Source organism: Macaca mulatta, chromosome 11, assembly GCF_049350105.2.
Source record: "Macaca mulatta isolate MMU2019108-1 chromosome 11, T2T-MMU8v2.0, whole genome shotgun sequence".
Classification (NCBI taxonomy): domain Eukaryota; kingdom Metazoa; phylum Chordata; class Mammalia; order Primates; family Cercopithecidae; genus Macaca; species Macaca mulatta.
This window is the reverse complement of record NC_133416.1, coordinates 131,309,361-131,322,947: the sequence shown is the minus strand read 5'-3', so window position 1 is coordinate 131,322,947 and position 13,587 is coordinate 131,309,361. Positions and strand designations below refer to the sequence as shown.

The following is a 13,587-nucleotide window of genomic DNA, read 5'->3' as shown; positions in this document are numbered from 1 at the left end:
TGTGCAACCTGCAAGGAGGTACCTGTATGATTCTAAGAACGGTGTGGACAAATGGGAACCTTCAGATGCTGCTGATAGGAATGGAAAATGGTGCAGCCACACCCTGGAGGTTCCTTAAACGATTCAACATAGAGTTATCATAGGACCCCGCAATTCCACTCGTAGGAGCGTACCCAAGAGCAATGCAAACTCACATCCACACAGAAACTTGTGCATGGAAGTTCACAGCAGCACTGTCCACAAAAGCCAACAAGTGGAAACAACAAACAGGCCCAGCAGTGGATAAAGGAAACGTGGCATAGCCACATGAGCGACTCCTATTGGCAAAAAAAAAAATGAAATACCGATGCATGCTACAACGTGAACTTTGAAAGCATTGTGCTAAAAGAAAGACGCCAGACACAAAATACACACACACACTTTTCACATGAAAGTCTAGAATAGGAAGCCTATAGAGACAGAAAGTAGATTAGTCATTAGTTGCTCAGGGCTCGATGAGGGGAGGGTGCAGAGATTAGGGCAGTGATCACTAAAGGGCATGGGATTTCTTTTTTTTGAAACCACAAAACGTTCTTTTTTTTTTTTTTTTTTTGACAGAGTCTCACTCTGTCTCCCAGGCTGGAGTGCTATGGCACAATCTCAGCTTACTGCAACCTCTGCCTCCCAGGTTCAAGTGATTCTCCTGCCTCAGCCTCTGAGTAATTGGGATTACAGATGCGTGCTACCATGCCTGGATAATTTTTTATTTTAGTAGAGATGGGATTTCACCATGTTGGCAAGGGTCACGAACTCTTGACCTCAAGTGACCCACCTGCCTCGGCCTCCCAAAGTGCTGGGATTACAGGTGTGAGCCACCGCGCCTGGCCGACACCACAGAAATGTTCTAAAGTAGACAGTGGTGCTGGTTGCACAGATCTGTGAATGTGCCAACAAGCACTGGCTTGTATGCTTTGAATGTGTGGATTGTATGGTCTTGAATTCGATCTCAGTAAAGCTGTTTAAAAATACAAGATTCTAAGATTAACCCAGATCTGTGTGTGCAGGCTGTGCAGATATGGCAGCCAGCAAATTGCCAGCCCCATATGATGGGTCCACTGAGGTTTGGGCCAAGCCCTCCCCATATGAACACACATCACCGTTCACAGGATTTGCTTGTATCTGACTTTCTAACTTGATCTGACATTCTCCATCCTAAAAACAAGACAATACAGATGGTCCCCGGCTTCGATGGTTCCACTTAGGATTTTTCAACTTTACGATGGGTTTATTGGGATATTAAATGCATTTTCAACTCACAAAATTTTTGACTTATGAATAGTTTATCAGGATGTAACTCCATCCTAAGCCAAAGAACATCTGTACTTAGATGCTTTGGCTATTCAGTTAAAACATAGTAACATCACGCCAAAAACAAGAAACAATAAAACAAACCAAAACACCCATCTCTACACTCTATGAAAACATCATGTTATGATCTGCTGTGGATTGTTCCAATATGTACATGAACTACCAAACGCAGAAACTGGCATCATAAACCTGTTTCTGGGAGGGTGCGTGGACTGACCTCACAGCCGGCTGTGAAAGCAGCCAGCCTCGAAAGAGACTGCTTTCCTGAGCCCCCGACCCCGACCAGCAGGGCATGGCCGCGGTCCATGCGGATGATACGGTGCACCCGGGTTAAATGCTCCAGAGCGTCGTCGAAGAGAACCAAGTTCATTTTGGTGTTGCTTTCATTATACTCTTCAAGAATTTCCTGCATTAAAAACAAAAAAAAGAAGTTAAAACCCAGCATGGTAGATTTTACAATCTATCCATCTGATAAAGGGCTAATATCCAGAACCCACAAAGAACTCAAACAAATTTACAAGAATAAAACGAACAACCCCATCACAAAGTGGGCAAAGGATATGAACAGACACTTCTCAAAAGAGGACATTTATGCAGCCAACAGACACACGAAAAAATGCCCATCATCACTCACCATCAGAGAAATGCCAATCAAAACCACAATGAGATACCATCTCACACCAGTTAGAATGGCCATCATTAAAAAGTCAGGAAACAACAGGTGCTGGAGAGGATGTGGAGAAATAGGAACACTTTTACACTGTTGGTGGGACTGTAAACCAGTTCAGCCATTGTGGAAGACAGTGTGGCAATTCCTCAAGGATCTAGAACTATTAATACCATTTGACCCAGCAATCCCATTACTGGGCATATACCCAAAGGATTATAAATCATGCTGCTATAAAGACACATGCACACGTATGTTTATTGCGGCATTATTCACAATAGCGAAGACTTGGAACCAACCCAAATGTCCATCAATGATAGACTGGATTAAGAAAATGTGGCACATATACACCATTGAATACTATGCAGCCATAAAAAAAGGATGAGTTCATGTCCTTTATAGGGACATGGATGAAGCTGGAAACCATCATTCTCAGCAAACTATCGCAAGAACAGAAAACCAAATACCACATGTTCTCACTCATAGGTGGGAAATGAACAATGAGACACAGGAAGGGGAACATCACACACAGGGGCCTGTTGTGGGGTGGGGGTAGGGGGGAGGTATAGCATTAGGAGATATACCTAATGTAAATGACGAGTTAATGGGTGCAGCACACCAATATGGCACACGTATACATATGTAACAAACCTGCACGTTGTGCACATGTACCCTAGAACTTAAAGTATAATAATTTTTAAAAAATAGAATTTAGAACCCAGCACGGTGGCTCATGCCTGTAATACTAGCACTTTGGGAGGCTGAGGAGGGAGGATAACTTGAGCACAGGAGTTTGAGACCAACCTGGGCCATGGAGCAAGACTCTGTCTCTACAAAAATAAAAACAAAACCATTAGCTGGGCACGGTGATATGTGCCCATAGTCCCGGCTACTTGGGAGGCTGAGGCAGGAAGATCACTTGAGCCCAGGAGGTTGAGGCTGCAGAGAGCCGTGATCATACCACTGCACTGTGGCCTGGGTGACAGAGAGAGACCCTGTCTCTAAGTAAATAAATAAATAAATAATGTTTTAAAAGATCACTGGATTTTAAGAGACAGACTCCCTCCTTTTGTCCAGAGGAGATTAAGAACGGAAGAGAGATTTTTCTGAACATCTACAGTAGTTAAAATAATTAAACTGTTTGGGTCTCCGAAATTAATCTAGCTTTCACAATCAAGATTTTCATCTGATGGGCTTTGACTGGCCAGCAGCGACCCAAAGCAGGTAACAAGGCTCATCTCATGAATTAAATGAAATGAATATCAGGGAGTCAAACAAGTGGTTCCCAAACCTGGCTGTGCACCAGAATTGGGGACCCTCCATGGATCCAGTGCAGCAAATCTCACGGGGTAGCCCAGGAGTCTGTTTAACAATTTCTTAACGTCACTCCCAAGCATGCTGGATGTGGGAACCACCGGACCAGACACAAGTCCGTATTTCAAGCCCTCAGACAGAGCCACAGGCGTTAGGCTCCTGGGCACCCACGCCATGTTCAGCTCCTGCTTGGCCCATGCTCAGGAGAAAGCGAGCCCATGGACAGGGTGGGGCTCATCCCCACCTGGAACAGAGCCTTGGCCGCCTCGTAGTCCTGGATGTCTTCATAAATGCGTGGTTCTCCCTCATGCAGAGCCATCCGGAAGTCTCCAAACAATATGGGATCCCTCATCACCACCTCCACGTCATCGTTAAAATGTTCCGTAACCAAATCACCTAAGTGCTGTTGTACCTTGAAACAGACGCCCACTTAAGGACCCAAACTCAACAACAGTACATGGGCTAAAACTTGTTAGGAACAGAGGATACACTATTATTATCTAAAATCATTTGCATTCTATTTTTTTTTTCAGTTGCTGCAAGGTGCTTAATAACCAACCCACCCTCCTTTGCCCCATTGACCTCTCGTGCCTATTTTTCTGCAATTTGTGTCCTATATAAAAAACACATTTGGCGCTTGTTTATTTTCCTGAGAATAATTTTCTGGCTGAGCTTTGCACTTGCTGGTGCACTGGAGGTACTGACCAGCTGCTTGTCTGTTTCACTGATCAGCCGGTCGTGGAAGACTCTCAGACATTCATTCCTCCAGACTCTCACCATCTGGGCCACCGTCTGGAATCTGCAGAATGGAAGGGACAAAAGTCAGCCAGGAAGTCACCTGCAGGATCCCAGGGCTGACGGCTGTGACATTCAGACAGACACACAGGGTGCAACAAAAGCCCAACATTTCTCCAGTCCTGCCCCCTAGTCTTATGTTAATGAAATCTAACCAGAGAATCCAACAGAAGCTAATAAAGTCAAGTCATCATCCGTAGCTTATCTTACTGTAGGAAAGAACAGTAGTAGTGGCCGACACCTCCTTTTTCTAAGAGCCAACTCCATCTGGCCTCAGTTCTAGAACTTTCCCTGCATTCTAGCAAAGAACTGTCACTCCACCTGAAACACCTGGAGCTGCCCTCTCCTGACCGCCCCTGACATTCTACATGTTTCAAGGCACCAAAGAGCAGGATACATGCAAAATTCTCAACTCATTCTTCAGTATCTTCTGGATTCATAATATGAATCCACATAACTGGACTATGCTTGCAAATCCACACAGACTAAAGTAGACATTCACGTGAAGGTATAAGCCTAGTTTTGTTTTTTTGTTTTTTTTTTGAGACGGAGTCTCGCTGTCGCCCAGACTGGAGTGCAGTGGCCGGATCTCGGCTCACTGCAAGCTCCGCCTCCTGGGTTCATGCCATTCTCCTGCCTCAGCCTCCCGAGTAGCTGGGACTATAGGCGCCCGCCACCATGCCCAGCTGGTTTGTTTTTTTTTTTAATATTTTTTAGTAGAGACGGGGTTTCACTGTGTTAGCCAGGATAGTCTCGATCTCCTGACCTCGTGATCCGCCCGTCTCGGCCTCCCAAAGTGCTGGGATTATAGGCTTGAGCCACCGTGCCCGGCCAAGCCTAGTTTTAATGGGGAATTTCCTTATACCATGACTTAAATCCTTTCTGTCCTCTGTTTACTTCTCACAAAGACACACATCCTATAACCAACCAGCAACGACTGAGTTATGTGAGCAAAAGGCTCCAGGCAGGCAAATTCCAACTTCAGAAGTGAAAACGAGAAGTCAGCAACACAGTCCTGCCCTAGGGGTATGATAGGCCTGTCCACACTTCTGCTTCTCTTGGTTCTACCTGTTTCAATTCAAAGGCTTACAAAGCATCAAGCCTTAAGCCAAGCACTGGTCTCTCTTCTTCAACATAAGCAAAGACATTGGGTAATTAATTCATACAATGATTCATCAAATCCATCGATAAGTCCTCTGTCTTAAAAGAATAAGAAAACCATCATACCTGTGGGGCATATTTTAGTAAGATAAACCAAACTCACCGCTCCGGGTTAGTGAGGACAAGACCATTAAAAACCCGTGAGAGATCTCGAAGGTTGAAGATGTAATGGAACTTCGACGGAGTGGGAGGTAGGTCTTGCACAATAATTTTGTAAAGTGCTAGCGTGCAGAATGTCAGCTTGCCACTCACAGCCACAATGCTTTCATGAAACGTCTGAAAAATGCAAAGACACCCCCCCAACAGACAAATGTCCCTCAGTAGATGGATGAATAAACAAAATGTGGCAGAGCCGTACAATGGAATATTACTGAGCTATAGAAAGGAATGAAGTTGACCAGGCACAGTGGCTTACGCCTGTAATCCCAGCACTTTGGGAGGCCAAGGTGGGCAGATCACCTGAAGTCAGGAGTTCAAGGCCAGCCTGACCAACATGGTAGAAACCCTGTCTCTACTAAAATAAAATACAAACATTAGCTGGGCATGGTGGTGTGCACCTGTAATCCAGCTACTTGGGAGGCTGAGGCAGGAGAATCTCTTGAACCCAGGAGGCAGAGGTTGCAGTGAGCTGAGATCATGCCATTGCACTCCAGCCTGGGTGACAGAGGGAGACTCCATCTCAAAAAAACAAAACAAAACAAACCAGGAATGAAGCACTGACAGACACACACTCCAGCACGGATGACCCTTGAGAACATGATGTGGAGTGAAGCAAGCCAGGCACAGAAAGTCACGTGCTTTATGACTCTATTTATATGAAATACCCAACATGGAAAACTCCATGGAGACAAAAGGTAGATTCATGGTTCCTGGGAATGAGAGGTGGGATGGGAGTAAGTGCTAATGTGTATGGGTTTCCTTCCGGGGTGATGAAAATGTTCTGGAGTTAGACGGTACTGACAGTTGCACGACACTGTGAATGGACTAAATGCCACTGAATTGTATACTTTAAAATGACTATAATAACTAATTTTGTGTTATGTGATTATTATTATTTTTTGAGATAGGGTCTTGCTCTGTTTCCCAGGCTGGAGTGCAGTGGCATGATCACAGCTTATTGCAGCCTCCACTTCTTGGGCTCAAGTGATCCTCCCATCTCAGCCTCCCTTGTAGCTGGGACTACAGGACACCACCATACTTGGCTAATTGTTTAGTATTTTTTGTAGAGACAGGGTTTCACCACATTGCCCAGGCTAGTCTCAAACTGCTGGGATCAAGTGATCCAGTCTCCTCAGCCTCCCAAAGTGCTGGGATACAGGTGTGAGCCACCATGCCCAGCCATTATGTGAATTTTACTACTTATTTTTTATTTTTACTTTTTTAAATTATTTTATTTATTTTAGATTGAGACTCTGTTGCCCATGCTGGAGTGCAATGGCACAATCTTGGCTCACTGAAGCCTTCACCTCCCAGGTTCAAACAATTCTCCTGCCTCATCCTCCCAAGTAGCTGGGACAACAGGTGCCCACCACCATACCCAGCTAATTTTTGTATTTTTAATAGAGATGGGGTTCTGCCATGTTGACCAGGCTGGTCTTGAACTCCTGACCTCAAATGATCCACCTGCCTCAACCTCCCAGAGTGCTGGGATTACAGGCCTGAGCCACTGCACCTGGCCTGATTTGTTTGTATTGCTCTAGATTTTCACACTAACAAGTCAACATGATGTGAAACCAAAGCCCCCAACCAGCCCTCAGTGGGAGTTTTGACTAGCACAGACCTCACAGTTTTGAAAGCAAATGCCTTCAGGTAGGGCATGAATGGGCCAGGTGCTCACAGTTCCTACTGGTCATGCCTGACCACTCCACACCTTTATCTTACCCACCTGGCCCCTGGAGCCTCCAAGTGTGCAGACCCCGCTTTAGCAGGGAAACGCCAGATCAGAAGATGGTTGTTTAAATGAATGGGTTCCATTTGGAGGAGCCAACTAAACCATAATAATAACAGCAGTAACTAGCAACTAATGAGTAGCTGCTATGCACTAGGCAGTGTGCACTAGACACCCTTTACACACATTTTCTCTCCTTTCATCCTTCCAAAACCCAGTGAGGTGGGGGACCGTCATGATCTCCCCGCTCCAAATGAGAACAAGGTTAGGAGAGTTCAAGGGACCTGATCCTGGAGCAGAAGGGGACTGACTCCAGGGCCTCAGCCTGCTAGTTGATTCTTCGCTGTCACTCACTGTGGCATGAGCACCTCAGGGCCACATCAGGACTCCCACGAGCCCAAGGCACTTTTGCCTCCATGGACCCCTTCCTCCATAAAAACACATTACAACTACATTTTATAATGACATTGTATAAAGAGGATTTTTTTTCTTCTGATTTTGAAAGAAATTAAAACATTTTCATAGGCCCTTGAAAGTATTGAGGGCCCTAGGCTTTGACCCCGCTGTGCCTAATGGGTAAGTCAGCCCTGCGTATGCTTCCTCCCAACACAAGGTCTTCCGGTTTAGACTTCTAATTAAAATCAAGTTACCGAGGTATGGCCTTTCAGGATGGAGGAATAAATTAAATGCAGAGACTCCTCTGAAGGAAACGGCACGTTGAAGACACTGAATAGTGAAATAAATCTCGGGTCAACTTCATTGCGGCCTCCTCCGGCTTTCCCCATTGCAGCGATAAAGCCAAGGTCTCGAATGCTTTTACAGTTCAGCTCCTTCCCACGGTCATATAAGTAGCCTTTTTCCAACAGCAGCTTCAGCAAGGCAATTGGCTGCTGCGTGCCGTATTCATCCACCTTGATTTTTATAAAAAAGAAAAGAGAATAGTAGTATCGCAAAGCGGGAGTCAGAGAGGCCTTGGCTGACCATCCTAACTCAAGCTCATTTCTCCCGTCACTCTCCAGGGCACCTTGGTTTCAGTTTCACAGGGCTTCTCAAAGGTTGCAACTGTATATATCCATTTGTGATTGTGTTTTTTGAAGTTTGTCTCCCTTACGATACTACAGCTTCATGAGGGCAGGAACTGCATAGGTGTTGACTACATAGCACCAGTCTCATAGGAAGGGCTGAATGAATATATGTTAATTCAATTAATGAACAGATGGATAGATGGATGGATGGGTGGATGGATGGACAGACAGACAAATGGACAAATGGATGGATGGACAGATGGACAGACAAGAAGTCAACAGTGCAGTTCCACCCGGGGGTGTGATATGCCTGTCCACACATCGACACTTCTGCTTCTCTTGGTTTCACCTGTTTCAACTCAGGGGCTTACAAAGCATCAAGCCTTAAGCCAAGCATTTGTCCCTTTCTTCATTTAACATAAGCAAAGACATTGGGTAATTAATTCATACACTGATAATGACAGACAGATGGGCCCATCCATTGAATGGACGGATGGATGGACAGATGGACAGATGGATGGATGGATGGATGGATGGATGGGGATGGATGGATGGATGGATGGATGGATGGATGGATGGATGGATGGAGATGGATGGACGGATGGATGGATATGGATGGATGGATGGATGGATATGGATAGATGGATGGATGGACAGGTGAATGAACAGACGGGTAGATGGATAAATGGACAGCTAGAGGAAAAACAGACAGACAAGCAAAGAGAAGAATAGATGGATAGATTAATAAATATATGAGTGAATGGACAGATGGATGGTTGGATGGATGAACAGATAGGTAGGTAAATAACAGATAGGTGGATGAAAAAACAGACACATGGATGGATGAAGGGAAGAATAGACTGATAGATGAATGAACATATGGATAGATGGATGGATGGATGGATGGATGGATGGATGGATGGATGGATGGATGGATTCTGGCTTTGCATACTGTCCTTCTGGAAATAGACTTTCAGAAAAAAAAATGGTTCTATGAAATAATGTAAATTTTAATTCTAGTATGCTAAGAAAACTTTGTACTTCTCAGGCTGTGACCCCAGAAACATACTCATAAGGCAGCCAAAGTTTCTCTTCCTCAAAAAGTCCAGCGGAATTCTTGGGAAGTATCTGCCCTGATGCCTCCCATGTACACGGAGCCAACATCAGTATTATTAATTTAAAGAAGAGCTCCTTTAGAAACTACTTCCTCAAATACATACTGAATTTAGTTCAAAGGCTGCCAGCTACCTGCTTCCCTCCTCTAAGAAACTAGGGAACGTGATCAGTCAGGGCAAGGTCCCTCTGTGTAAGAACAGCATCCCAGGCACATTCTGCCCTAGGCTGGCTCCCTGCAGCCTGCGCCCTGCAGACATTGCACAGAGGTAAATATCAACGTTCTCATACTCACTTCTAACACACACACACCCATGCAAACACAAGCACTGTCTTGACCCATCCCTCCACCTGCTTGAGCGTCTAACTACCCTTGGCATATTCATGTCATCCATGAACACCAGCAGGCGTTTTCCCATGGGCGGGCCGTAAGTATCTTTGGTTCGCTTTTCCACATTTGCTTCTAAATTTCTTTGGATATCCATGGACGTGGTGCGGGAGGAGAAGTTGACCATTAACACAATCTGAAGCAGAAAGAGATGATGTGAAAAGCCATCCTTTTCTTCAGGGTACAGCAGTCAACATTTGCACACAAGCTAGCAACTATTTTGCAAATCCCTCTGAACTAACTTTTTAATAACCCAGTGTGAGTCTGTGCTTCATTATTTTCTAAGTGCTAAAGCAAGAGTTCCTCTTTCCTTTCAGCAGATTGTATGAGTCAATAGCGAATTGTCACATGTGAGCCTTGGGGACAATGTGACATAGAAGAAAGTAGACTGAGGGTCTTGTTTCTGCACAGTTCTAGCAAGGTGACTTCCAAAAAGTCATTCAACCTTTCAGAGCCTTGTTCTTCTCACTCGTAAGACGATTGTAATGACATCTTTTTGGACTACTTCATAGAGTAATTGCATCGTATGAGATGCAATATCCAACAGTATTTTCAATATGACAATATTCAAACATAAATCACTATCATGCTGGCTGTATCGAAACAGGTCAAAGAGAGCACGAACAAGTGGTTCAGGCTTTGGGACTAACTGCTGGTGGGAAGGGTGAGGGAAGCCCCCTGGATGCTCATGCATGTGTCCTCAGCCCTCCTGCCATGCTTAGGCTGGCGAGAGCCCCTTGAGTAGTGGTTCTCACACTTAACTAATTATGCATCAGCTCCACCTGCAGGGCATGTGCCACACACCTTGCTGGGCTCCATTTCCCAGAGTTTCCAATTTGGTAGATCAGGGTGCGTTTTGTTTTTTTTTATTTTTAGGAGATAGGGTCTTGCTCTGTTGCCCAGGCTGGAGTGCAGTGATGTGCGATCATAGCTCACTGCAGCTGTGAATTCACAGCCTCAGTGATCCTTCATCAGCCTCTTGAGTAGCTGGGACTACCAGGCACAAATCACCATGCCTGGCGGTCTGGGATCTTTTTTTTTTTTTTTTTTGAGACAGAATCTCGCTCTGTCACCCAGGCTGGAGTCCAGTGGCGCGATCTTGGCTCACTGCAAGCTCCGCCTCCCAGGAGAATGAGGCCATTCTCCTGCCTCAGCCTCCCGAGTAGCTGGGACTACAGGCGCCCGCCACCATGCCTGGCTAATTTTTTTGCATTTTTAGTAGAGACAGGGTTTCCACTGTGTTACCCAGGATGGTCTCGATCTCCTGCCCTCGTGATTCACCTGCCTCAGCCTCCCAAAGTGCTGGGATTACAGGCGTGAGCCACCACGCCCGGCCTCTGGGATCTTTTAAACAAGTTTCCAGTGATGCTGAGGCAGCCAGTCTGGGGACCATACTTTGAGAACGAACCTCTGCCTTCCATAACCCTCTCCATGTAGGGCACCCAAAGTGCAGGTGCACACGAGCTGAACGTGTTGAAGCTGAATGTGTGCCCTGCTAAAGCGACTGCGTTCAGGTGCACCTGGCCGGGCTGATGAGCACCAGTTGCAGAGTCCTGGGGGAGGGGTGTTGTGACGGAGGCTCCCAAATGCGTCATCCTAGTGCCTGACTCCACAAACCCGTAGGTCCCCCTGGCTGTAAACCCCGCCATGCTCCCTGTGCACATCTCCATGTTTATCCTACCACTGCCTGCGAATCCCTACAGAACAGATCTTCACAGCTTGTTCACTTCACTTGTCCTGTGCACCCCGCAAACTCCATGCTGGGTACATATCCGACCTCCTACAAATTGGACATGTAACTGACTGGACGAAGGAAAGGAAACACTTGAAAAGTTTTAGAAACCCAAAAATGATGGTGAATAATGTGACAGCCAGCCTCTAAGAGGGCCCCAGATTCTCCTCGCCTCCAGGTGTCCACGCCCTGGTGCAGGCCCCTCCCACACTGTATCGGGTGTACAGGGTGGATTCTGTCTCCCCCATAGATTAGGGCAGAAGGGAGGGTATGTGACTTCCAAGGCCAGGTCATAAAAGACATCATAGCATCTGCTTTGCCACCTATCTTAAGCACTCACTCTGGAGGAAGCCAGCTACCATGTTGAGCACACCCAAGCCATCCGTGGAGAGGGCCCCAGGGTGAGGAATGGAGGCCTCCAGCCTTCAGCCATCTCAGATGAGGATCTCAGATGAGGATCCTCCAGCTCTAGCCAGGCCTCCAGATGTCTACAGCCCTGGCCAACAGCTTGACTGCAATCCCATGAGAGCCTGAGCTAGAAACCCTCAGGTAAGCCACTCCCACATACTTGACCCACGGAAACTGTGAGATCATAGTGTTTGTTGTATGAAGCTGCTATGCGCTGGAGTAATTTGTTACACAGCAATAGATAACTCATATGAATAATGACTTACGTTAGTTTCTTCACTCAGATTTTTGAGGAAATTCTGGGTAGTGGCTGTCTTAGAAGTGCCAGATTCACCAACAAAAATAACAGGTTGCTTAATTTTAACCATTTGTTCCAATATCCAGGTAGACCGAGTGGTATCCACTGTGTGAACTAAAATAGATATTAACAACAGGGGCATCTCAGTAGCTCCAGTAGGGTGAGCACTGGGGGCAACATGGAATTGTCCTAGAACCCCACAGATCCCATAAAAAACAGCAGCAAAGGCCAAGACATGACCTCAGAAACAGTCACCCATTTAAGTGTATAATTTATTGACTTTGGCACAGTTCTACGGCCGTGCGATCCTCACCACAGTCCAGGTTTAGAACACCCAAGCTGTTTTTAAGATGCAATTCTGACTTATACTCAGGATATTAAAAACTCAGCTTCTCTGTTGCTGACATCAGTCAAACCCCTGTGGGATTTAACTTCCTGACCAACACCTTCCTCTGAAGAGACAGTGAAACCACAGCATCACGTGCGGCTCCCTCCTGCACTGGCATATTTTCATCCTGATGGACTCCTGAGAAAACAGGGACGTCCCACTCTACAAGTTCAATGGACCAAAGTCAGACACATACTTTGTGAAATTATTCAGCCCATATTTTATCTAAATAGCCAGAGGGGTGCATTCTAAATGTGGCTCAGTATATAAACGCCCATGGCACACAGCTTTTCAAGTGAGCGCCCTTTATAAAACACTGCCTCATTCCTTGCCGTTTGGTCCCCACCCAGACAGCTCTGTGGACTGAAGATGAGCCTAGGGAAAGGCAAGGGGAGGCGAAACAGCATCTCATCCACCTGTGGGGATCGGCCTGCTGGGGAAAGAGCCACGGAAGATACTCAGAGCCAGCAGCTGACAAAAATACCAAAGGGACCACCCTCTGTGCCCAGGAGGGCCCACGGCTCACCCTCTTCAATTCTTCTCTACCAGCTCTCTGCGTGGGACTTCGAGTACCAGAGAAGCCATGAGATCTTCTCTGCCTTCTCCTAGAGTGAGGATCACACACTCCTAAACCCAGGAATAAGGATTTGACTATGACTTACCCAGGATGTCGATAAATTTCCTCTCGGGGGCATGAATATACTCTGGAACTAATTTACTCCATGGGACCCACTGATTCCGTTTGTCATCAAAATGAAAGTCATACAAGGTTGGAAGTTGACCTGCAGGAAATAATGGTTGATTTCACTTCAATCATAAACATGGAAATGTAAAACCGGTTCTGGCACATGCTTGAAATGAACTAATGTTGCGTGTACCACAAGGAGGCCATAGTGAGTACTTCAATGCTGCTCCTTTACTGGACAGATATCGAGTACCTTGAACTAACGCTACTCATCACTGGACACATACCAAGTATTTGGAGCTTATGTTTCTTGTTCACGGGACAGTCACTAATGTGACTTGTGCACTGGTCAGGCACTTTCTGAGTATTTTCAACTAA

General features: G+C 45.9%; 1 protein-coding gene across 2 annotated transcripts in view; it reads right to left on the bottom strand.

The window, feature by feature from the left end:
• DNAH10 (dynein axonemal heavy chain 10) overlaps nt 1–13,587 on the bottom strand; it is a 179,655-nt gene that overhangs the window by 52,958 nt on the left and 113,110 nt on the right. For both annotated transcript variants that reach the window (XM_028830097.2, XM_077955570.1), the window contains 8 exons: nt 13,187–13,306; nt 12,105–12,250; nt 9,682–9,834; nt 7,823–8,083; nt 5,388–5,560; nt 4,034–4,127; nt 3,573–3,740; nt 1,565–1,753 (listed from right to left, as the gene is read on the bottom strand). In XM_028830097.2, the coding sequence (XP_028685930.2) occupies nt 1,565–1,753; nt 3,573–3,740; nt 4,034–4,127; nt 5,388–5,560; nt 7,823–8,083; nt 9,682–9,834; nt 12,105–12,250; nt 13,187–13,306 (1,304 nt within the window). The remainder of the gene's footprint in view (nt 1–1,564; nt 1,754–3,572; nt 3,741–4,033; nt 4,128–5,387; nt 5,561–7,822; nt 8,084–9,681; nt 9,835–12,104; nt 12,251–13,186; nt 13,307–13,587) is intronic.